This window comes from Oncorhynchus kisutch, linkage group LG3 (genome assembly GCF_002021735.2).
Source record: "Oncorhynchus kisutch isolate 150728-3 linkage group LG3, Okis_V2, whole genome shotgun sequence".
Lineage (NCBI taxonomy): Eukaryota > Metazoa > Chordata > Actinopteri > Salmoniformes > Salmonidae > Oncorhynchus > Oncorhynchus kisutch.
This window is the reverse complement of record NC_034176.2, coordinates 70077620-70100486: the sequence shown is the minus strand read 5'-3', so window position 1 is coordinate 70100486 and position 22867 is coordinate 70077620. Positions and strand designations below refer to the sequence as shown.

At 42.0% G+C, this 22867-nt stretch overlaps 2 protein-coding genes across 2 annotated transcripts in view; both read left to right on the top strand.

The window, feature by feature from the left end:
* Positions 1-12682: 12682 nt before the first annotated feature.
* Positions 12683-17004, top strand: LOC109874763 (mucin-5AC-like). The gene is made up of 9 exons (XM_031815841.1): positions 12683-13099; positions 13240-13354; positions 13818-13908; positions 13999-14105; positions 14236-14449; positions 14551-14659; positions 16085-16223; positions 16430-16540; positions 16996-17004. The coding sequence occupies exons 1-9, from the start codon at positions 12990-12992 to the stop codon at positions 17002-17004; spliced, it is 1005 nt and encodes a 334-aa protein (XP_031671701.1). The 5' UTR covers positions 12683-12989.
* LOC116352997 (mucin-2-like) overlaps positions 16999-22867 on the top strand; it is a 25588-nt gene continuing 19719 nt past the window's right edge. The window contains exons 1-18 of the mRNA XM_031812717.1: positions 16999-17133; positions 17233-17397; positions 17504-17598; positions 17696-17822; positions 18029-18281; positions 18864-18913; positions 19021-19059; positions 19181-19281; positions 19481-19632; positions 19750-19888; positions 19975-20085; positions 20226-20405; positions 20525-20764; positions 20889-21045; positions 21280-21408; positions 21614-21761; positions 22113-22156; positions 22251-22511. Coding sequence (XP_031668577.1) covers positions 17085-17133; positions 17233-17397; positions 17504-17598; positions 17696-17822; positions 18029-18281; positions 18864-18913; positions 19021-19059; positions 19181-19281; positions 19481-19632; positions 19750-19888; positions 19975-20085; positions 20226-20405; positions 20525-20764; positions 20889-21045; positions 21280-21408; positions 21614-21761; positions 22113-22156; positions 22251-22511 — 2440 coding nt within the window. The 5' untranslated portion in view covers positions 16999-17084. The remainder of the gene's footprint in view (positions 17134-17232; positions 17398-17503; positions 17599-17695; positions 17823-18028; positions 18282-18863; positions 18914-19020; positions 19060-19180; positions 19282-19480; positions 19633-19749; positions 19889-19974; positions 20086-20225; positions 20406-20524; positions 20765-20888; positions 21046-21279; positions 21409-21613; positions 21762-22112; positions 22157-22250; positions 22512-22867) is intronic.

Sequence of the window (22867 nt, the reverse complement as noted above, 5' to 3'; positions counted from 1 at the left end):
AGCACCTTCTTCCACATGTTTGGTGTGTCTCCCAGGTGGCTTGTGGCAAACTTTAAACGACACTTTTTATGGATATCTTTAAGAAATGGCTTTCTTCTTGCCACTATTCCATAAAGGCCAGATTTGTGCAATATACGACTGATTGTTGTCCTATGGACAGAGTCTCCCACCTCAGCTGTAGATCTCTGCAGTTCATCCAGAGTGATCATGGGCCTCTTGGCTGCATCTCTGATCAGTCTTCTCCTTGTATGAGCTGAAAGTTTAGAGGGACGGCCAGGTCTTGGTAGATTTGCAGTGGTCTGATACTCCTTCCGTTTCAATATTATCGCTTGCACAGTGCTCCTTGGGATGTTTAAAGCTTGGGAAATCTTTTTGTATCCAAATCCGGCTTTAAACTTCTTCACAACAGTATATCGGACCTGCCTGGTGTGTTCCTTGTTCTTCATGAGGCTCTCTGCGCTTTTAACGGACCTCTGAGACTATCACAGTGCAGGTGCATTTATACGGAGACTTGATTACACACAGGTGGATTGTATTTATCATCATTAGTCATTTAGGTCAACATTGGATCATTCAGAGATCCTCACTGAACTTCTGGAGAGAGTTTGCTGCACTGAAAGTAAAGGGGCTGAATAATTTTGCACGCCCAATTTTTCAGTTTTTGATTTGTTAAAAAAGTTTGAAATATCCAATAAATGTCGTTCCACTTCATGATTGTGTCCCACTTGTTGTTGATTCTTCACAAAAAAATACAGTTTTATATCTTTATGTTTGAAGCCTGAAATGTGGCAAAAGGTCGCAAAGTTCAAGGGGGCCGAATACTTTCGCAAGGCACTGTATATACTGTACTCTATATCATCTACTGCATCTTTATGTAATACATGTATCACTAGCCACTTTAACTATGCCACTTTGTTTACATACTCATCTCATATGTATATACTGCACTCAATACCATCTACTGTATCTTGCCTATGCCGCTCTGTACCATCACTCACTCATATATATTTATGTACATATTCTTTATCCCCTTACACTTGTGTCTATAAGGTAGTAGTTTTGGAATTGTTAGCTAGATTACTTGTTGGTTATTACTGCATTGTCGGAACTAGAAGCACAAGCATTTCGCTACACTCGCATTAACATCTGCTAACCATGTGTATGTGACAAATAAAATTAGATTTGATTTGATTTGGTAGTGTCCATACAAACCTTGATGTGCTTAAAATATTCCTCATTGCAGGCTAATGAGACCTGGGTGAGCAACTGCCAGGAGTGTGTGTGTGACCCATACAGTCTGGAAATCCAGTGCCAGCCGGTGGCATGCCAACATCAGCCTCCTCTCACCTGTGATCAGGAGGGCCAAGTTAAGGTCGTAGAAACCGTTGACTGTTGTCAAAAGGACAAATGCGGTGAGTGACTTCTTTGGATAATATGCTCTTTATGGGGGCTTTGGAACAACTCTGTAAAAACATTTATATTTTTGGTGACTACCTAACATACCCAACCAATGTGGCCACTTGCATATTTTTTAAAACAATAGTTGTTTCTTTCCAAACAGAGTGTGATGTCACACGATGCGAATCCAGTCGGATTCGAGACAGAGGCAACTATGGGAGTCTGCTGCCCAACGTATCAATGCAGTGAGTATGAGTTTGCATGTGCTTGAGTGTGCATGTATATGTAATGTGTGTGTGCATACCATAGAAATCCCAACATGTTAGTTGCAGTATTGAATGATTATCCATGTTCTTTGCCCCACAGTGCCAATGGATGTCTGTGTGTTTAACAACACTGAATATCAGATGAGAATGCATTCTATGCCATGCTCATTTTTGCCAGTCCCACCACTTCTACACTATCACCAATTTTGAACTTAACTTATGATAAGAGGACAATGTTATTTTACTTGCATAAATTAATAAAAAATGAAGTCAAACTAAAACTAATTTAAACCCTCCATTAAACAATTATAGGCATTTATCTAGGTGCCAACAATATTTTTTTGCAATCCTTTTATGAGGTTAGACATGTATTAGATTAGATATTAAACAAAAATAAATCAATTTATACATTTTCCATTGAAATATTGCATTTTCTCATTCCAGCCTGGTGCCAATGTTCCTGGGGACAAGTGTAAGAATTGTGTGTGTGGTGACAGTGTGGATGCCCAAAGCCATCTACATATCATTGAGTGTCAAACTACTGAATGTGACACTCACTGCCAGCAGGTATGTGATCTCTATTGACACATCTACACACTTTAGCCTCATATGTAATTTAACCAACTTAGTCTAATATTTGATGAGTTCTTAGCAATTTCAAAATATTGTAATAAGCCTGATTCCTGTGTCCACTATTGGGCAACTACTGAATACGTGTAATTACTTTTGAGTTACCAGGATCACACATTGGTATGACAGAGATCATAAAGGTTTTCTCCTCTCTGGTCTGTCTTCTTCCTTTCAGGGCTATGATCATCAAGCCGTTCCTGGGCAGCGTTATGGGAAGTGTGTACAGACAAGCTGTGTGGTTATGCTGCCAGATAATACCACACACACTATTCAGGTAAAATAGCATCAGGCAGCATTATTTATCTCTCACAGATTCCCAAATTGTATATACAATTTATCAGTCCTATTTCATTCGATTATTTAAAAACACCAACATTTAATATTACTATAGTAATAAAGTGTTATGCAAAATCACTATCTTAGCAATGATATAGTATATCTTATCTTACATCATTTGAAGAATCTCCTGTTGATATCTTTCATATTCTCACCTCAACAACCTGGTTCCGTCTGGATACCATCTGGAGACAAGTGTCTCAAGTTTGAGTGCGTAAAGATTATGGGCCAACTCATCCCAATTGAGGCTAAGACCGTGTGCCCTTGACTTCCACCCAGAAGATTGCCTACCTGTGAGTGACAATAACTATCTGGCAAATTATCTTAAATGAGAAGTACTCTCTAAAGTTTCTTGAAATCCCTTACCTGAAACAGAATGATGGATTATGGAATAATGGGCCCTTCAATAGACCACCCCAGTCAAGGCACTTGACAAACATAACATCGATTTCAATCAAAGTCATGGACAGGACATGACAGATATTTAGAAGGTTATGCCTTGAGGTGCCATAGGGTCACGGTGGATTAGATATACATTTCATTTGTAACTAGATCAATAATTGTATTGACGCTGAATCAACATTGAAAGTCCCACCTAAGAAGGTAAACAACATTCCTGTGAGATTAAAAGTAAGCAGTAGAACAGGTAGGGTCAACTTAGTAGGGACCCCATTGCCCAAAGGCCATAATACTAGGACTGTTTATTAGTTTTACCCAGCTCCAGGCACTGTATACTTGCTGCCAAGTCATCAAAAAGGAACTCTGAGCTCACAGAAAGTAGGTCATATGTATAACATAATTAGATCAGGGACAGTAAAATACCCATGAAATAATATAATGGTCAAATAAACAAGATAATGTATTTTTTTCTATTTTTTAAACATACAGTAGTGTTGTTGGGGAACTTCTCTTTACTAGCCTATATAGCCAATAAACAGTAAACATATGTTGCTCAACTGTGTGCTCCACCCTGGATAGTTAATCGTTAATAGTCATTTCTCCCACTTTATTCAACATGTTTTAATATTACACTTACTTTTACATAAAGGTTCCTGTATCAATTTACCTCAATCTAACCTTTAGTTACACTTAACATTAAGCTGTCACCCATAAATCATCACAGTTTGTTTGAGTTATTCAAAGTGCTCATCAACTTGCACTGTATAATATTAATTCTGTATGCTGAATTGAGTTTACTCTCAACCTCAATCTATTTACCCAGAGCTTGTGTAATAATGGTTCTATACAAAAAACAAGTGTAGCTGTGACGATATAGCAGTCAAATACGCAACCCAGAGCTGCTAAAATCATCAAACATTGTTGAAGTCTTTGGGTAAGGTGAAGCCGCACACAGCCACTGGCAAGACCTAGGTGGAGATGGGTGGGGAGGGATGGATAGGCTATTCAGTGAAGGCTTTGTTAGGAAAGAAACCACATGTGGCATATGACATAGCCTAGGCAGCGTGAAAGACATTTAAAGGCTGGGCCAATTATCAGTCATAAATCAGTACATTGTAATACAATTTGGATTAATGAGGTTTGAGCTCTGTCTGAATTCCAGATTGACCACTATGAATATCCCATTGTCCAATGTAAAGATGGGTCAAATACGAAACGTATTAACCTGCAAACATGCAACAGATTCAACCCTATAGCAGATTAATGTAGACATAATCATATGCAGATATGATCATTTCACACATAGGTCGGCTCTGTCAGCAATGGGTAAAAAAAAACTAGGCAAGTTAGATGATTGATTTAATTTAAAAAAGGCAATTCTTCAACAGATGTTGATCAACTGACGGTACAATATTTCATGTCATGTGTTACATTCATCACAGGAAAACCAAGTAGTATTTTGCTTGGTTTGAACACAGAACTGCTAAAGTGAAGGAAACACCAACATAAAGTGTCTTAATAGGGCATTGGGCCACCATGAGCTGCCAGAACCGGTTCAATGCACCTTGCATAGATTCTACAAGTGTCTGGAACTTTATTGGAGGGACGCAACAACATTTATATCATGCCAAATTCCATAATTTGGTGTTTTGTTGATGGTGGTGGAAAGCACTGTCTCAGGCTCCACTCTAGAATCTCCGACACGTGTTCAATTGGGTTGAGATCTGTTGACTGACACACACACACACACACACATACACACATGACCGTAAGCAAGGTGGAATGTTAATTGCTTAATTAACTTAGGAATCACACCTGTTTGGAAGCACCTGCTTTCAATATACTTTGTGTCCCTCAATTACTCAAGTGTTTCCCTTATTTTGTCAGTTACCTGTACAATGTTGGTAAAATAAATTAGTGTCAATGTAAAATAAAATATGGATAGGCATTGTCACCCCTTCTCCCGCTCTGGCGCTCGACGTCGCCGGTTTACTAACCACCGGTCTTGGCAACCCATCATTACGCACACCTGGCAACCATCATTATGCACACCTGGACTTCATCACTACTTCCCCTTTATCTAGCACCTGCTTCCAGACTCCCTGCATCTCCATTACAGAATACTACCTCAGCAAATGGAAGCAGCAGGTAATCTAGACATCGCCCAGATGGTCGGTGAACAGGGACACCTACTTCGCCAACACCACGACCAGATGGCGACACTGGGGACGGCTATGGATGAGGTCCTCCGCATTCTTCAACGGCTTGGCATTACCAGAGGGGCGTCCCCTCCAACTAGAGTAGGATTCTCTACCATGAGTCGACTCAGCGAGCCAGTACCCCAGCCTATCCAGTGCCCCCGCCCAGGTCAGAGACTCCTGATTCTTCCTCCCAGACAAATATGACAGGACTCCATCTAAAGCCTGTGGCTTTCTATTCCAGTGCTCCCTCTATATCGTCCGTCAGATGGGAGCCCTCACCGCTGAGAGGTCCAAGGTTACCATGGTTATTTCCCTGCTGACCGGACAGGCATTGGAGTGGGCTACGGCAGTCTGGGAGAGAAGGAGCTGGGTTCCTATGAGAGGTTCATGGCTCTGTTCAGAAGTTTCTTCGATCATCCACTGGAGGGTAGAGGGGGAGGAGAGGACTGAGCGAAGAGGTCCAGACGGAGTTGGCATACCAAGACGACACCCTCTCCTTGGATGCACGCATCGCGATGGCTATCCGTCTGGATAACCTCCTTTGGGAGCGTCGGCACCTCTATTGCCTCTCTCCTTCCTCCGTTGACCACTGAGTCAGAGCCTGAACCAATGGAGGTAGGGGCCACACACCTCCCCACAGCTGAGTGACGGTGTCGGAGACAGCTTTGGCTCTGTCCCTATTGCGGTCAGGAGGGGCACCAGCTTCAATGGCTTTTGATATGTTCCAACCCAGGGTTCACGAGAGCAGAGGGACAGCCCCATGATCATCCAACTCCTGGGTTAGGCGTGAGTATTCCATCACTTTCCGCCAAACCCTTTCTAGTATCAATTTCACTGGCTGCCTGTCCCTCGTGTTGTTTCTACAGCTATATTGGACTCCGGTCGTTGCCTCCTCCCTGAACATCACCTTTCCCCTCCTTGTCCGATTCAAGTGCTGGATAGTGGACCACTGGGATCCGGGACTATCACACACATCACAGCACCACTCACCCTTACCGTGGAGTCCCTACATCAAGAAAACCTTTCCTTTCTTATCATCAGTGCATCCTGACCATCAGAACCTTGAGTACATACGGACAGCGAGGCGGCTGAATCTGTGCCAAGCAAGGTGGGCCCTTCACTAGAGTCAACTTCACTCTGACATATTGCCCAGCTTCAAAGAACATCAATGCCCTGTCCCGTCTCTTCAATTCGGGAGAGGGTCCTGTCCTGAGTGCACCCATAATTCCACCCACTTGAGTCATATGCCCCATGCTCTGGGACATAGATGTGGACATTCGCCAGGCCCTCGAAAGGGAACCCGCACCTGCTACCTATCCTCCTGAGCACACCTATGTTCCCACGGGGATAATGGATTGGCTGTGGACCTGGGTATGCACAGCTGTCGTTGAATAGTGCAGGTGATACCTGGATGTACAGCAATCTCTGGAAACTACTGGTGGCCCACCTTGGCGCAGGCCATCACTCGCAATGTCAACTCCTGTTCCGTATGTGCTCAAACTAAATCTCCTTGGCACGCTCCAGCAGGGAAACCTCTTCCCCTTCCCGTGCCTCAGTGTACATGGTCTCATCTGTCTACTGATTTTTGTCACTGATATACCCTCTGGTTGTTTCACCACCATTTTGGTGGTTGTGGACAGATTCTCTAAATCCTGCTGTTTTATCCCTCTCTCTGGTCTCCCTGCCACTCTCCAGGTTGCTGAAGCACTGTTCCAGGAGGTCTTCAAGCACTGATCTTCCGGAGAAGCTGGGGGTCATCGTCAGCCTTACTTCTTAGTCTAACAGGCAGGTGGAGAGGATGAACCAAGAGCTGGGGAGGTTCCTGAGGAGTCACTGCCAGGACCGGCAGGGGGTGTGGGCCCAATTCCTTTCCTGGGCAGAATACGCCCACAATTCATCGCCTCAATCCTCCACCGGGCCGACTGCCTTCCAATGTGTTCTGGGATACCAGCCAGCCCTGGCTCCGTGGACCCCGAGCCAGATCGAAGCTCCTGCAGTAGATGAGGGTTCAGGCGCACGGAGGACGTTTGGAATGATGCACAGGTGAGGCTCCAGCACGCCATTCGCCGCCAAAAGGAGCAGGCGGATCACCATTGCATTGAGGCTCCCGTGTTCGCGTCTGGCTCTCCACCAGGAACCTCCCACTCCGCCTGCCCTGTATGAAGCTGAGCCCCCAGGTTGTGTTGTTTAAGGTTCTCAACAAGGTGACATAGGTTACAGCTCCTCACTAACTACCAAATCTCATCCTTATTCATGTTTCCCTCAGGCCGTTGGTTTCTGGTCCCTTGGCTGATGCCGTCCCCCATGACACCCCACCACCTCCCCTGGACATCGAGGGGAGCCCTGCCTGTGCCATCAGATCCCTCCTGGATTCCTGACGTCATGGGGGCTGGCTCCAGTATCTGGTGGACTGGGAGGAGTACGGTCCAGAGGAGCGGTGTTGGGTCCTGGTGGACGATATTCTAGATCCCGAGATTTCCACCTTCGCCGCCCGGACCAGCCTGCTCCTTGCCTTTGGGGCCGTCCCCCTGGCCGGCATCCCCCTGGACCACTGGTCCTGGCAACCATTACGCACACCTGCGCCTCATCATTATGCACACCTGAACTTCATCACTATCTTGACTACTTCCCCTTTATCTAGCACTCTGTAGCCTCACTCATCAAGCAGTATTGGTTCTGTTTTCTTATCCAGACACTTATTTTGTTTTGTATCTCTCCATTTTCGTTATTATTAAACTCACCAACTGCACCTGCTTCCAGACTCACTGCATCTCCGTTACAGGCATACAGGTAGAGCAAACTTCTTTAATGGGTTTTTAGTAAAATGTTTACTTTTTGGTCGATTAGTGTGATATTTATGTTTAGTAAAAGAAAATGGAGCATATTTCCAAGATGTTTAGGCTTAAATGTATGCTTAGTGTGTCTGAACTTAATAACCATACGCCTTAAAATGACAACCACCAATTGAACAGGGATGGTTTGACAAAAAAATGAATGTTACATTTTCAAACAGAAATTTGGAAAACGTAGATATGCAACTAAACACATATGTTAATTTTGCAACAGCATAGGGCGTTTGTAGCACATACTCCCAACTAGTCAGTCCTGTTGAATTAACATTTTTAAAACAAAAAGAGTAGGTTGATACTATTCATAGACTTATTGGCCATATAAGAAATCTGAAGTGATTAAAATTATAATAGTTGTGAATTTCTTCACATCAGTGTACCAATTATTTGAAAACAATGGATCATTTTTTTTTTATCAGGATGCAGTTCCTGGATCAGCTTGGTGAGTCACACCAGCCTATGAATACCAACTATGAATACAATTAGTTGGATTACTCCTTTGAGCAACAGCAGAGAGACAAATGTTTGCATTTGGACAATGTGTGCTCAAGATACTGAGCCAATAAAGTGGATGAATGTATTATTCATCTGTTATACATTGCCAGAGTTTGGGATGGCCATGGAGATGCACATTTTTGTTCTAGCAAATCTCACTACTTATGATGAATGTATCTGTAATTATACATTAAAATCTACATTACATAAAGATAAAGCATGTATTGTGAACCTGAGGAGGAGTATCTGCTGCTTTTGGGATAATGGGGATCCTAATACAATACCAAATGCTTAAACCACTGGAGTGGAGATGCTGCCTGAGATAGATACTGAATGAGGAAGGAAGACACCTCTCCTTGTAAAAAAGGAAATCACATAAGACTAAGTAACTTCTCTTGTGCAATATAGATGTGTAGGGGTCACCTCAGTTCCTTTTTTTATGTCTTTGTGTTAGGTTGTTCAGGGTGTGAGTTGGGGTGGGTAGTCTATGTCCTTTTTCTATATTATTATATTTCTATGTGTTTGGCCTAGTATGGTTCTCAATCAGAGGCAGGTGTCGTTCGTTGTCTCTGACTGAGAATCATACTTAGGTAGCCTGTTTTCCCCATTTTGGTTGTGGGTGTTTGTTTTCTGTTTTGTGTCTGCACCAGACAGAACTGTTTTGGTTTCATTTCGGTCTCTTGTTGTTTTTGTCATTCAGTGTTCTGTTCTATTAAATAACGCTGCGCTTTGGTCCTCACCTTCTTCCACCAACGAAAACCGTTACAGTAGGTCTATTATAAAAGACATTATGAACCCCCTGAGTTTATAATAACAATATGGGTACACAACTAATCCCAATAATAGAATACTTAATGAAAATAGCTAAATCTGTATGTAAATGTCCATGCTTAATGTACTCAAAAACCTCATAAGACAGAACATTCAAGTCTTAAAGTCATCATTGAGTCATGTTTAACCTGTGGCCCCACCTTTGTGTTAACCTTTAAGGCCCCTCCTCAAATACAGGTGTTTATAAAAACCAGATCCATCCTAAGCACCTCTCTCATATCACCTGTGCAGGACCTGTTCACTACCCACAGGATCACCATGGGGACAACCAAGGATACACCGATATGGAGGCTGATATGCCTGGTACTACTGATCAAATCAACACAAACAGGTTGGTAGAATATTCATTCATTAGCCTAAATCAGAAGGGAAGGTGACTTTCATATTCTCTCTCTCTCTCTCTCTCTCTCTCTCTCTCTCTCTCTCTCTCTCTCTCTCTCTCTCTCTCTCTCTCTCTCTCTCTTTATATATATATATATATATATATATATATATATTTATATATATATACAATGTAAAATCTCATTATCAAAAATAATGTGTTAGCTATTCAGAAATGTACTAACACACAGAAAAGTTATTTCATGTATTATACATGCCTTTTGAAGAATTCAACAGTAGGCATACAGTAACAGTTTTTACTCAATCATAACAGTTTTCCTTTTTTCTGCTTTAGGGCAGCATACACATTTCCTACGATCATATGATTACATTATTCATTTAAGTTTTCATCCTAGTTCTGTTCCTTATACACATTTGTTTATTTAAAAAAATATACATTTTCACCTTTATTTAACCAGGTAGGCTAGTTGAGAACAAGTTTTCATTTACAACTGAGACCTGGCCAAGAGAGAGCAAAGCAGTGCGACACAAACAACAACATAGAGTTACACAGGGAAAAAACAAACATACAGTCAATAATACAATAGAGAAAGTCTATATACAGTGTGTGCAAATGAGGTAGGATAAGGGGGTGAGGCAATAAATAGGCCATAGTGGCGAAATTATTACAGTATGGCAAATTAAACACTGGGGTGATAGATGTGCAGAAGATGAGTGTGTAAGTAGTGGTACTGGGGTGCAAAGGAGCAAAATATATAAAATAAATAACAATATGGTGATGAGGTAGTTGGATGGGCTATTTACAGATTGGCTAAGTACAGGTGCTCACAGTGATCTGTGAGCTGCTCTGACAGCTGGTGCTTAAAGCTAGTGAGGGAGATATGAGTCTCCAGCTTCAGTGATTTTTGCAGTTTGTTCCAGTCATTGGCAGCAGAGAACTGGAGGTAAAGGCGGCCGAAGGAAGAATTGGCTTTGGGGGTGACCAGTGAAATATGCCTGCTGGAGCATGTGCTGCGGGTGGGTGCTGCTATGGTGACCAGTAAGCTGAGATAAGACGGGACTTTACCTAGCAACGACTTATAGATGACCTGGAGCCAGTGGGTTTGGCGACGGATATGAAGCGAGGGCCAGCCAACGAGAGCATACAGGTCGCAGTGGTGGGTAGTATATGGGGCTTTGGTGACAAAATAGATGGCACTGTGATAGTCTGCATCCAATTTGTTGAGGAGAGTGTTGGAGGCTATTTTTGTAAATGACATCGCCGAAGTCAAGGATTGGTAGGATAGTCAGTTTTACAAGGGTATGTTTGTCAGCATGAGTGAAGGATGCTTTGTTGCGAAATTGGAAACCTATTCTAGATAGAATTTTGGATTGAAGATGCTTAATGTGTGTCTGGAAGGAGAATTTACAGTCTAACCAGACACCTAGGTATTTGTAGTTGTCCACATATTCTATGTCAGAACCATCCAGAGTAGTGATGCTGGACGGGTGGGTAGGTATGGGCTGCGATCGGTTGAAAAGCATGCATTTAGTTTTGCTTGCATTTAAGAGCAGTTGGAGGCCACGGAATGAGAGTTGTATGGCATTGAAGCTCGTCTGAAGGTTAGTTAACACAGTGTCCAAAGAAGGGCCAGAAGTATACCGAATGGTGTCGTCTGCGTAGAGGTGGATCAGAGAATCACCAGCAGCAAGAGCGACTTCATTGATGTATACAGAGAAAAGAGTCGGCCCGAGGATTGAGCCCTGTAACACCTCCATAGAGTGCCTTTGAAGAGGGGGATGACCGCGGCAGCTTTCCAATCTTTGGGGATCTCAGACAATACGAAAGACAGGTTGAACGAAATAGTAATAGGGATTGCAACAATTTTGGCTGATAATTTTAGGAAGAGAGGGTCCAGATTGTCTAGCCCTGCTGATTTGTAGGGGTCCAGATTCTGCAGCTCTTTCAGAACATCAGCTATCTGGATTTGGGTGAAGGAGAAATGATGGAGGCTTGGGCAAGTTGAATTGAAGGGTGCAGGGCTGTTGACCGGGGTAGTGGTACCCAGGTGGAAAGCATGGCCAGCCGTAGAAAAATGCTTATTGAAATTCTCAATTATCGCATATTTATCGGTGGTGACAGTGTTTCTTAGCCTCAGTGCATGAGATTGTTTATGAGATTGTTTCTGTCTAAATTTGAAAATGTTACATATTTGTGGTGAAAATTCTATAACCTTTTAGAAATCGGTATCATTAGTGATTGTTATCATGAGTGGTTGCAGCATAGTTTATAGTGTTATAAATACATGAAGCACTCCACCCACTGGGTGTGTGTTGGTACTTTAGATTATTATTTTTTGATCAGGAACAAAAACAAGAACAGAATACAGACAAAACTCAAGTGTATATCTTTAAAATAACAGTTGTGGTAAGTATGTCAAATGTCTGATATAACTCAAATAATACTGACAGAAAACATCTGATGCCTAAATATGTAAAGTAGGAACTGAACAGTCATCGGAATTCAATGTGTTTAGTTTACAAAGCAGATGACACTTGATTAAGGAAGCTTCAGGTTCGTTTTATTTGTCGGAGGACCTGTCAGCCAGGGCTGAGCTGTCCAAAGGCTTTGACCACACCTATGCAATTCATAGAGCATCAAAGTACTGTGGTTCAGGCACAGAAGAATCCGCAAATGCAGGAACATTCCCTTTAAATTTAAATTGCACGATAGCACTGAACTTTGGCGATACGGATTGAATGGAGCCTTAGGTTCGCTGTCAATATTGAATGGGTCACATCATTCCTCAAATGTCCCTTCGTCTGGACATACTGCTGTGCAAATCAAATACACTTCAAATACACTTCATTGCAACAATCTAAATCTGCAATGATTGAATTCCATCCGGAATGTTCATATAATATTGTAAAATACTCATGAATTGCTTTTTTTCAGTGAACCCCACCACGAGTGTAACAATCATCCCGACAATGATCACAACGATACCCACACTTTCAGGTAAATCTCTGACCGAATGCACACCGAATAAATGACTGGGTATCCATCAATACGCTAAGATGGAACTGACATTTGTATTCCTTGTCCTTCAGGAGTGAATGCCTCACACAATGACCAGGTCTGCAGCACATGGGGTAACTACCATTTCAAGACCTTCGACGGGGACTTTTTCCAGCTCCCCTCCACCTGCAACCATGTTGTGACCTCACTGTGTAAGAGCAGCTATGAAGCTTTCAACATCCAGATGAGGCGGCAGGTGGTGGACAACCAGCCCACCATTAGCAAGATCACCATGAAGCTGGATGGTGTAGTGGTGGAGCTTTCCAAGGGTGGTGTTGTGGTCAATGGGCAGACGTGAGTTTCCCTGTCATTTGACTGATTCGCCATTCTGCAAGCACCTCTCTTGGGGATTTTATGTGCTACATTCTTGAATTTAATAATACTTATAATCATAATGTATTGGATGACCTTTAAACATCATCTTCCTCCCGAAGGGTGACCCTGCCGTTCAGCTTGTCTGGAGTCAGCATCGTGAAGACTACATCCAATGTGAAGGTCGTAGCCAAACTGGGGCTGGTTGCTGTTTGGAACAAGGATGACTCCCTAATGGTAAAATACCTGCATTTCTAATTTTCCTCTTCAATGGTTGATTAGTTAATAATGTTACATTTTTCTTTAGATAAAAAGTGTAACATTGTCATCATTTGCAATGATTAGGAGTTGATCGTGAATGAGAGACACCTATTTTTGGCTGCACCTTGTTGGTTGAAGCACTGTCTACTCCCCTCCTAAAATATTAACATTGAAAGGCAGAATTACCTGAAGAACGAGGATGAATTAACAGGATATGTGAAGATGTATACCCTATACACATACAGGCTAATGTTCCAATGTTTATTTGATGAAGTGTTTGCAAATATTTGTAGATTTGAATGACATTTTCTGTCACTCTCTAATATAAGACTAACGAAAAGATAGGTTATAAACATGGAGGATAGCCCAGACTGAACACGTGAATGGTGCTGAACAGGATGACATTTTTTTCAACACCTTGCGCCTGGTCATTCTACAGATTGAAATGAACGAGAAGTACAGAAACCAGACCTGCGGACTGTGTGGTGACTTCAATGAAGTCCAAACATACAACGAGTTCATCATCAATGGTAAAAACAAATCTGACCAAACTATTGAAATTTAACTACATTACATACTGTAGGTGGAAAAGCTAATTGTCAATGTTTGTGTTGTTGCAGGTGGGGAACTCTCTAGCTCTGACTATGGAAACCTCTGGAAACTGGATGGCCCTCTGGAAGTCTGTGAGGAGCCTACACTAACTTCTGTGGAGAGTTGTGGAGATGAGGTATTTCATTTCACACCACAGAAGAAGAATACAAAACAATGTTAATAGAATTTAGAAATAGCAATTATTCCATGTGATCCAACAAATGTTTTCTATATAGTAACCTTTTGTGGTTTGTCTCTATTTGTAGGAATTCTGTCAGCAGCTGTTCTCCAGTGCAGCTTTCAGTAGCTGCACTAATTATTTGGATATGGACGCCTTCATCAAGACCTGCCTTGCAGACCTGTGCCACTGTGATAACAGCACCAACTCCTTCTGCCTGTGCAACACCATCTCAGAGTACTCCCGTCAGTGTGTTCATGCAGGGGGGAAGCCCCAGCAATGGAGGACTGAACAGTTCTGCTGTAAGTATGCAGATACTCTCCAACATGCCCACCAAACACTAAATGATCATGTTCACAATACATTTTAAGGAAACTGTTAATCACAATGTTTATTTTCTCAGATAAGATATGCCCCTACAACATGGAGCACCAGGAGTGTGGAAGTCCCTGTGTTGACACCTGCTCCAACCCAGAGGCCAGCCAGTTGTGTGAAGACCACTGTACAGACGGGTGCTTCTGTCCTCTAGGTACCACATAGGTTCAAATCAAATCAAATCAAATGTATCTTACATTAGCTGATATCTCAAAGTGCTGTACAGAAACCCAACCTAAAACCCCAAACAGCAAGCAATGCAGGTATAGAAGCATGGTGGCTAGGAAGAACTCCCTAAAAAGGCCAGAACCTAGGAAGAAACCTAAAGAGGAAGCAGGCTATGAGAGGTGGCCAGTCCTCTTCTGGCTGTGCCGGGTGGAGATTTTAACAGATCATGGCCAAGATGTTCAAATGTTCATAGATAACCAGCAGGGTCAAATATTAATAATCACAGTGGTTGTCGAGGGTGCAACAGGTCAGCAACTCAGGAGTAATTTTTTTATAGCCGATCATTCAGAGTATCGCTACTGCTCCTGCTGTCTCGAGAGAGTTGTAAACAGCAGGTCTGGGACAGGTAGCATGTCCGGTGAACAGGTCAGAGTTCCATAGCCGCAGGCAGAACAGTTGAAACTGGAGCAGCATCACGGCCAGGTGGACTGGGGACAGCAAGGAGTCATTAGGCCAGATAGTCCTGAAGCATGGTCCTAGGGCTCAGGTCCTCTGAGAGAAAGAAAGAAAGAAAGAAAGAAAGAGAGAATTAGAGAGCATACTTAAATTCACACAGGACACTGGATAAGACAGGAGAAATACTCCAGATATAACACACTGACCCTAGGCCCCCGACACATAAACTACTGCAGCATAAATACTGGAGTCTGAGACAGGAGGGGTCGGGAGACATTGTGGCCCCACCCGACGAAACTGACAGACGGCCAAACAGGCAGGATATAACCCCACCCACTTTGCCAAAGCACAGCCCCCACACCACTACAACTCTGTTGTACAAGATAACCTAAAGCACATCATGAAAACACCACACCTTTACCCATTATGTCTTTTATGTGCAAAGTATCTGAATAAGGTGACAAAGGAAGGAGTAAATAATGGATGTTTTTCTCAGTTACTTCCTGGAGTCAGTGCAGTTCTCTGTGTAATGTAAACATTAGAATAACACTCCTTACTGAATGCAGTTTTAGCAATCTCTTAAACAAATACTTTTCTGGCAGGAACTAAAATCCTTCTGAATGTTGACTTAAATTTCTGCCTGATCTCTCACCAAATAGGTACTGTTTTTGATGATGTCAGCAACAGTGGCTGTATTCCATTGAGTGAATGCCTCTGTGTCCACAATGGACAAGTATACAAATCTGGAGAATCTTACACCAGCAACTGTAAAGAATGGTAGGCCAAGTACATCATCTGATTTAAACATCACATATCCCATGCCTCATTTTCATGAATCATGCCAAAATCTACTTGTGATTATAGAAACTATATCATCAATATTTCTCAAATACTGTGTGAATGCAGTTGTGAGATGAGCCTGTAAATGTTCCCTTTAGCACCTGTGCTGGTGGTCAGTGGGCCTGTACTGACAAGGACTGTCCTGGGACCTGCTCTGTGGAGGGAGGATCCCACATCAACACCTATGATGGGAAAGCCTACACCTTCCATGGGGACTGCTCTTACATTCTGACCAAGGTCAGTCCATGTGGTGCAGTATAGCAAAGCAAGTAGAAACTAGTAGAAAACATTCAGTAGAACTTTTCAGTGCAAAGGTGAGTTACAGTATAATAGCTTTTCCTCAAGCCATATGTTGACGTAGATGTGTCCAAAGGGGTCAATCTTAAAGTGAGTCACTCTCATTTCATGTTTATGCCTTCAAACTCATGCTGGGTTTCTTTCAGAAATGCAATGGATCTGAATTCACCGTGCTGGGAGACATTGTGAAGTGTGGGTTGACTGACACTGAGACGTGTATGAGGGCTGTTACCCTTGCCCTCTCCAGCAGATCCACCGTAAGGCAACTCTCCAAATATGTTTCAGAGAAAATCATACAAGGACCTGTCAACTCATTTCCAAACAAAACTGCTTCTTTAAGATAATTATACTGGTTTGCAAATAAATGTCCCTCAAACTTTTTGTCTAAACACACAATAACCTTATTTAAAATTGCTCTGATTTGGCAAATATTGCTGGGATATTTGCAATCTCATAAAATGCTTATGTATGGAAACAAATGAGAATTTAATAAAATATATTATCTTATCTAATTCACAGGTGATCCAAGTCCAGTCAAGTGGAAGTGTTCTTGTAAATCAGATTCTTCCTCAGCTCCCACTCTATACAGGTGAGATAATCCATTGTAATGCCAAATTCAATTGTAGCGTGGATCAGTGTATGAGCTCCATATCATTTATATTCACTAGATGAAGCATTGATGGTTTCCCTCTATTTATTTCATGTATTGCAGCTGAAGTGACCATCTTCAAGCCCTCCTCATTCTACATTGTTATCCAGACAACTCTTGGAGTTCAACTTCAGATCCAGCTTTCACCAGTTATGCAGATCTACATAACTGCCATCTCATCCTACAAAGGAACAACCTGTGGTATGCTTCAGATTCATCCATCAGTTTCATAGCTTTTTCTTCGGTATCTCTATTCACAAAAATCTAATAGCATCATATGGCTTCAATTATTTTCCACAGGCCTTTGCGGAAACTACAATGACGTTCAGGCAGATGAGTTCAGAGTCATCAGTGGATTGGTGGAGGGCACAGCTGTAGCTTTTGCCAACACATGGAAGACCATGGCCAGCTGCCCTGATGTCAAGACTAGCTTTGAAAACCCCTGCAGTTTGAGCATCGAAAACGGTACATATTTATTAAGCCTATAGATTAATCACTTGTTGAATGATTATAACAAAGTTATATAAGATATTATATGCTTATGTTGAAATTATGACTGTCTTTTTCACAGAGAAATACGCCCAGCACTGGTGTTCCATGTTATCAGATCCTAAAGGAGTGTTCTCCCCTTGCCATTCTGAAATAAGACCAGACACCTACAAAACCGTAAGTTAGTTAAGAAGGATACGATCTCAAAGTAAAATCATTAAACTCTCATGTGATGAGGTTATAGTCTTGACACACGTTGACTCTTTTCCAACAGAACTGCATGTATGACAGCTGTAACTGTGAGAAGAGTGAGGACTGCATGTGTGCTGCCGTCTCCTCTTATGTCCACGCTTGTGCTGCCGAGGGTATCCAGCTCAGCGGCTGGAGAGACACTATCTGCAGTGAGTAGACAGCACGGAACCATGGAGACCTCTCGCAATGTGTCATTATAATGAGTGCTGCAAATTGATTAGAATAGAATGATTTTACTGAAACAACAACAGAAGTTACTAAGTACAAATAATCTGAAGAAATAACTGCACAAATACAAAGATATAAGGAAATCAATATCTTGCTAATACTACTCATATCTAATGACTTTTCTCAGATAAATTCGCCGCCTGTCCCAGACAAACAGTTTATACCTACAACATGACCAGTTGTGGACGTACCTGCCGCTCACTGAGCATGACAGACCAATCTTGCCAGGTGAAGTTTGTTCCGGTGGACGGCTGTGGCTGTGCAGAGGGCACCTACATGGACGAGGCTGGCCAGTGTGTTGCCCCCACCAACTGTCCCTGCTATGACAAGGGCTCAGTGGTCCCTGCAGGAGAGACTATCAGCAGAGACGGTGCCACCTGGTAAGCACCTCCCTCATACATATAAAGACAGCAGGAGACAGCAGGAGCAGTAGAGATACTCTCAATGATTGGCTATGAAAAGCCAACTGACATTTACTCCTGAGGTGCTGACCTGTTGCACCCTCGACAACTACTGTGATTATTATTATTTGACCATGCTGGTAATTTATAAACATTTGAACATCTTGGCCATGTTCTGTTATAATCTCCACCCGGCACAGCCAGATAAGGACTCGCCACCCCTCAGAGCCTGGTTCCTCTCTAGGTTTCTTCCTAGGTTCTGGCCTTTCTAGGGAGTTTTTCCTCGCCACAGTGCTTCTACACCTGCATTGCTTGCTGTTTGGGGTTTTAGGCTGGGTTTCTGTACAGCACTTTGGTATATCAGCTGATGTAAGAATGGCTTTATAAATACATTTGATTTGATTTGATACATATAAAGATAGGAGACCAAAATAAATACAAGTACAAATAAAACTTCATGGATATATTCAAAACTGTGTATTAAATCATGGCATAATGATATTTGCTGTTAATTTCATTATCTTACTAACTATAACTATTAATACTGGAACTATTTTACAGTACTTGCAGACAAGGGACACTGAGTTGCACTGGGGGAGCAAGACCATTCAGTAAGTTTTATCTTTGCCTTCAATTTATTAATTTCATTTATTAATTTATTAATAAAATATATGGCTCAATATGATTTAACCCTTTACATGCATCCTTCACAAAACAGGTAACTTTGAAATGAACCAAGAGGATTCAAGCAATTCATGTAAGACAATGTGATTAATGATGATGATGAATGTGGATATTTCTGGATATATGATCATTATATTCTGCTTGTTTGAGAATTGAAAATAGTTTTTTAAACATGTATTCTCATATATCCCCAGTATGCACAGTGCCAATGGTTTTCTTCAACTGCTCAACTGCACCTCCAGGAGCTTCAGGTTCAGAGTGTCAGAAGAGCTGCAAAACTCTGGATATGACCTGTGTGAGTCCCTTTTTCTCTCTAAATGGGATTGTCACGTACTGTCACTATTATACTGAGTTTTGTGTTGACTGAACAAAAACTTTTGAGAATCTCAATTATGTCAAATACCCACCCCCCTCCTCCCCCGGTGTACAAAAACATAGTCCATATTTCTTTAATTTGCCATGACTTATGTGTGCACTTTGTTCAATCGCTTTAGATCAGCACAGAGTGCACATCAGGTTGTATGTGCCCCACCGGACTGGTGTCTGATGGGAACGGAGACTGCATCAAGGAGGAACTTTGTCCTTGTTCTCACAATGGAGCTACTTACCAAGCTGGAGAGACCCTTAAGGTTGACTGCAATACATGGTATGCCTGTTTTGTGTCTTACACCTCAGTGGGGAGAAAACATAAAGAACACAGATGTACAAATAATGAAAAAAATGTCAGGCAATTTTTGTGACATTATGTGTGTGTTGTTCCCAGTACTTGCAAGGACAGACAATGGCAGTGTACCACACATCTTTGTGATGGAGTTTGTGCAATCTACGGAGAGGGTCACTATATCACCTTTGATGAGAAAAGGTTCAACTTTAATGGAAACTGTGAATACACTCTCATTCAGGTTCGTGTCTCTTTATTTGGTAGAATTGTATCAGCATTGAGAAGTGTGAATTTTAACCATATTAAGAACATTTTCCTTTCGCACAGGACTACTGTGGCAATACTAATGGCACTGGCAGCTTCAGAGTCCTCACTGAGAACGTTCCTTGTGGAACTAAAGGCACCACCTGCTCCAAGACCATCAAGCTCTTCCTGGGGGTAATGAGCAACTTGACTTCACACAATACTGTACATTCCATCCCTCGTGTAAAGAACAATTAACAAATCATCAACCAAACATCAAGTTGAGATCCGATTTCAGACCAAGTTATGTATGAAAGCATATTTTCCTTCTTCAGACCAGTGAGCTCATATTGGCAGATGGGACAGCTCAAGTTGTCAGAAGTACTCCAGAAGAGCAGTTTCCTAAACAGATCAGCCTTCTGGGGAATTATCTGGTTATTGAAGTCAAAAGTGGTCTAATCCTCATGTGGGACAAGAAGACCAGTCTCTTTATCAAGCTTAGCCCACAATACCAGGTACATTAAGATACTCTGATGAAGAAATTAATTCAGTATTCAGTCAAAACTGATATTACAGAGACTTTTGTATATCCCTGCCAAGTCAATCATTTTAATTCATGATCTCTTTTCTTCAGGGCCAAGTGTGTGGTCTGTGTGGAAACTATGATGGCAACGCAAACAATGACTTCACCACTAGAGCCCAGGCGACAGTTGTTGATCCAGTGGAATTTGGAAACAGCTGGAAAGTTTCATCAAGCTGCCCAAGTGTATCCGCTGTAGTGCACCCATGTGCCTCCAACCCGTACAGAGCGTCTTGGGCCCAGAAACAGTGCAGCATCATTAACAGTGATGTCTTCGCAGCCTGCCAGAACCAGGTATGGATATATTCAACTCGGAATAACTACCTGTAAGATATGTGGATTTGTCTTTTGTGAACTAAGAAATGTGCTTCACCATGCAACTTCGGTATATCTTACAACACATTGCTGTGCTTTTAAGGTGGACCCCTCTCCTTACTACGATGCTTGTGTAAGAGACTCATGTGCTTGTGACAGTGGTGGAGACTGTGAGTGCTTCTGTACCGCAGTGGCAGCTTATGCAAAGGCCTGCAATGAAGCTGGAGCATGCGTAGCCTGGAGAACCCCTCGAATTTGCCGTAAGTTTCTTCACAATCAACAGTGAAGTCTGAGCTGAGTAAAATCAAGGTTGAATTGAAAAATGTTTGGTTCTGGTCTGGAACGTGATTTCAACTACATTAAGGCGCTTGTCAATTCAATACTGGACTAGGTTGACACTATCGTATAGGACAGTTGATCATGGATAGGGATCATTATTCTAGTTCAAATAATGAAAACGTTTTTGTCCACCATATTTTGTCCACCACATACAGCACTGTTCTGTGATTACTACAACCCCACTGGAGAATGTGAGTGGCACTACAAGGCATGTGGAGCTCAGTGTATGAAGACCTGCAGAAACCCTTCCGGAGACTGTTCTAGTTTAATTCCAGCATTGGAAGGTAGGGATATGACCGTCTAACTCATATTTTGTCTCATTTTGTATATTATTTCTGAATAACAATTGTAATTGGAACTGACCCCGACAATGGTTTTACATCTACATGCTGTGTGTCTGAGCAGCCTCAGGCTACATTTACACTGACTACTGTTATCCTTAACAAGACTTGACCTTTTGTAACCTCTTTGCTATTGTGGTTATTACAGGCTGCTATCCTAACTGTCCTGTGGCACAACCTTACTTCAATGAGAAGACAATGAAGTGTGTGGAGAGGGAACAATGTGGCTGCTTTGACTATGAAGGAAACCAGTACACCAATGGACAGAATGTTCCGGCACCAAATTGTAAAACATGGTATGTTTAATTAATTCAGTTCACAGTACCTGTGCTATTTCAGAGCATATTCTGAATGTTCTAACTGTGAAAGTACCAGGTATTCTGCGTTATATTAATTCTGGAGAAGAGAAGGTCAGGGGTTTGGCAAAGTTTGGAAGGGTCATACTAGTTTTTCCAGAGTGGTGCCAATTATGGTTGTATGACAATCTGAAAACATGCCCTGCTCCCCATGGATTTCACAATTTACTTTATTACCAAGTCCTGACTGGTCTTACCTCTTTACTAGTATTTTGAACAAAACATTTATAAATATATAAGTTGAACCTGTGAATAATTTCAATGCTTAACAAGTTTTATTTTATTTTAAAGCACCTGCACAATGACTGGAGTGAGCTGCAGTTATGATGTAAATGGTAAGGATGACATCATCAAATTAAAATAACATATTTAGCACTGACCAAAGCAACATTGATTGAATCTAACTCTAAAATACTTTCCCCCCTGTAGTTTGTACATGCTTGCATAATGGTAAACAACACCGATATGGAGCAACCCTCTACAATACAACAGATGGGATTGGTAACTGCATTGTTGCTGTTTGTGCTGAGAACGGAACCATTACCAGGAACATTTCCCCTTGTCAAGTGACCACAACTCCAGTACCAACTACAACATTCCCTCTGACAACAACAACTGTCCATGCAACTACAACACAGGCCTCTACGACAACACTAAAGCCCACAACTGTCTTCCACTTTTCAACACATGGTAAGCAGAGAAACTCTTGAATGATTAAAGTGCAGCCACATGTTTTCTAAATACCATAGTCATAAATGGCAATCTTGATGGCAATTAATAGCAATTGGTATGTAAGGTGTTAGTAAATGTATTCTCGAGTCAAAATGTCGGGCGTGGACCCGAATGGACTCGAGTACAATCAAACTCGGACACGAACGGACCCGGGTCTCGGTCAAACCCGATTAGACCCGAGTGTCAGACAAATTACATTTATCAGCCAAGTTTCTACATTGTTTTAACAAAAAGGACTTTATATTTTGCTTTCTATAAGTATGCAAATAAACCTTATTAGTGTAAAATAAATACGCTATAGGCTATGAGAGCTT

Excerpts from the sequence above, each read along its gene's own strand:
- LOC109874763 (XM_031815841.1), top strand. The coding sequence starts at position 12,990 with ATGAGGCGGCAGGTGGTGGACAACCAGCCCACCATTAGCAAGATCACC. Across the intron at positions 13,355-13,817 it reads ACAAGGATGACTCCCTAATG|ATTGAAATGAACGAGAAGTA; the intron begins GTAAAATACCTG and ends GTCATTCTACAG. Across the intron at positions 14,660-16,084 it reads GAAGACCACTGTACAGACGG|CACCTGTGCTGGTGGTCAGT; the intron begins GTGCTTCTGTCC and ends TGTTCCCTTTAG.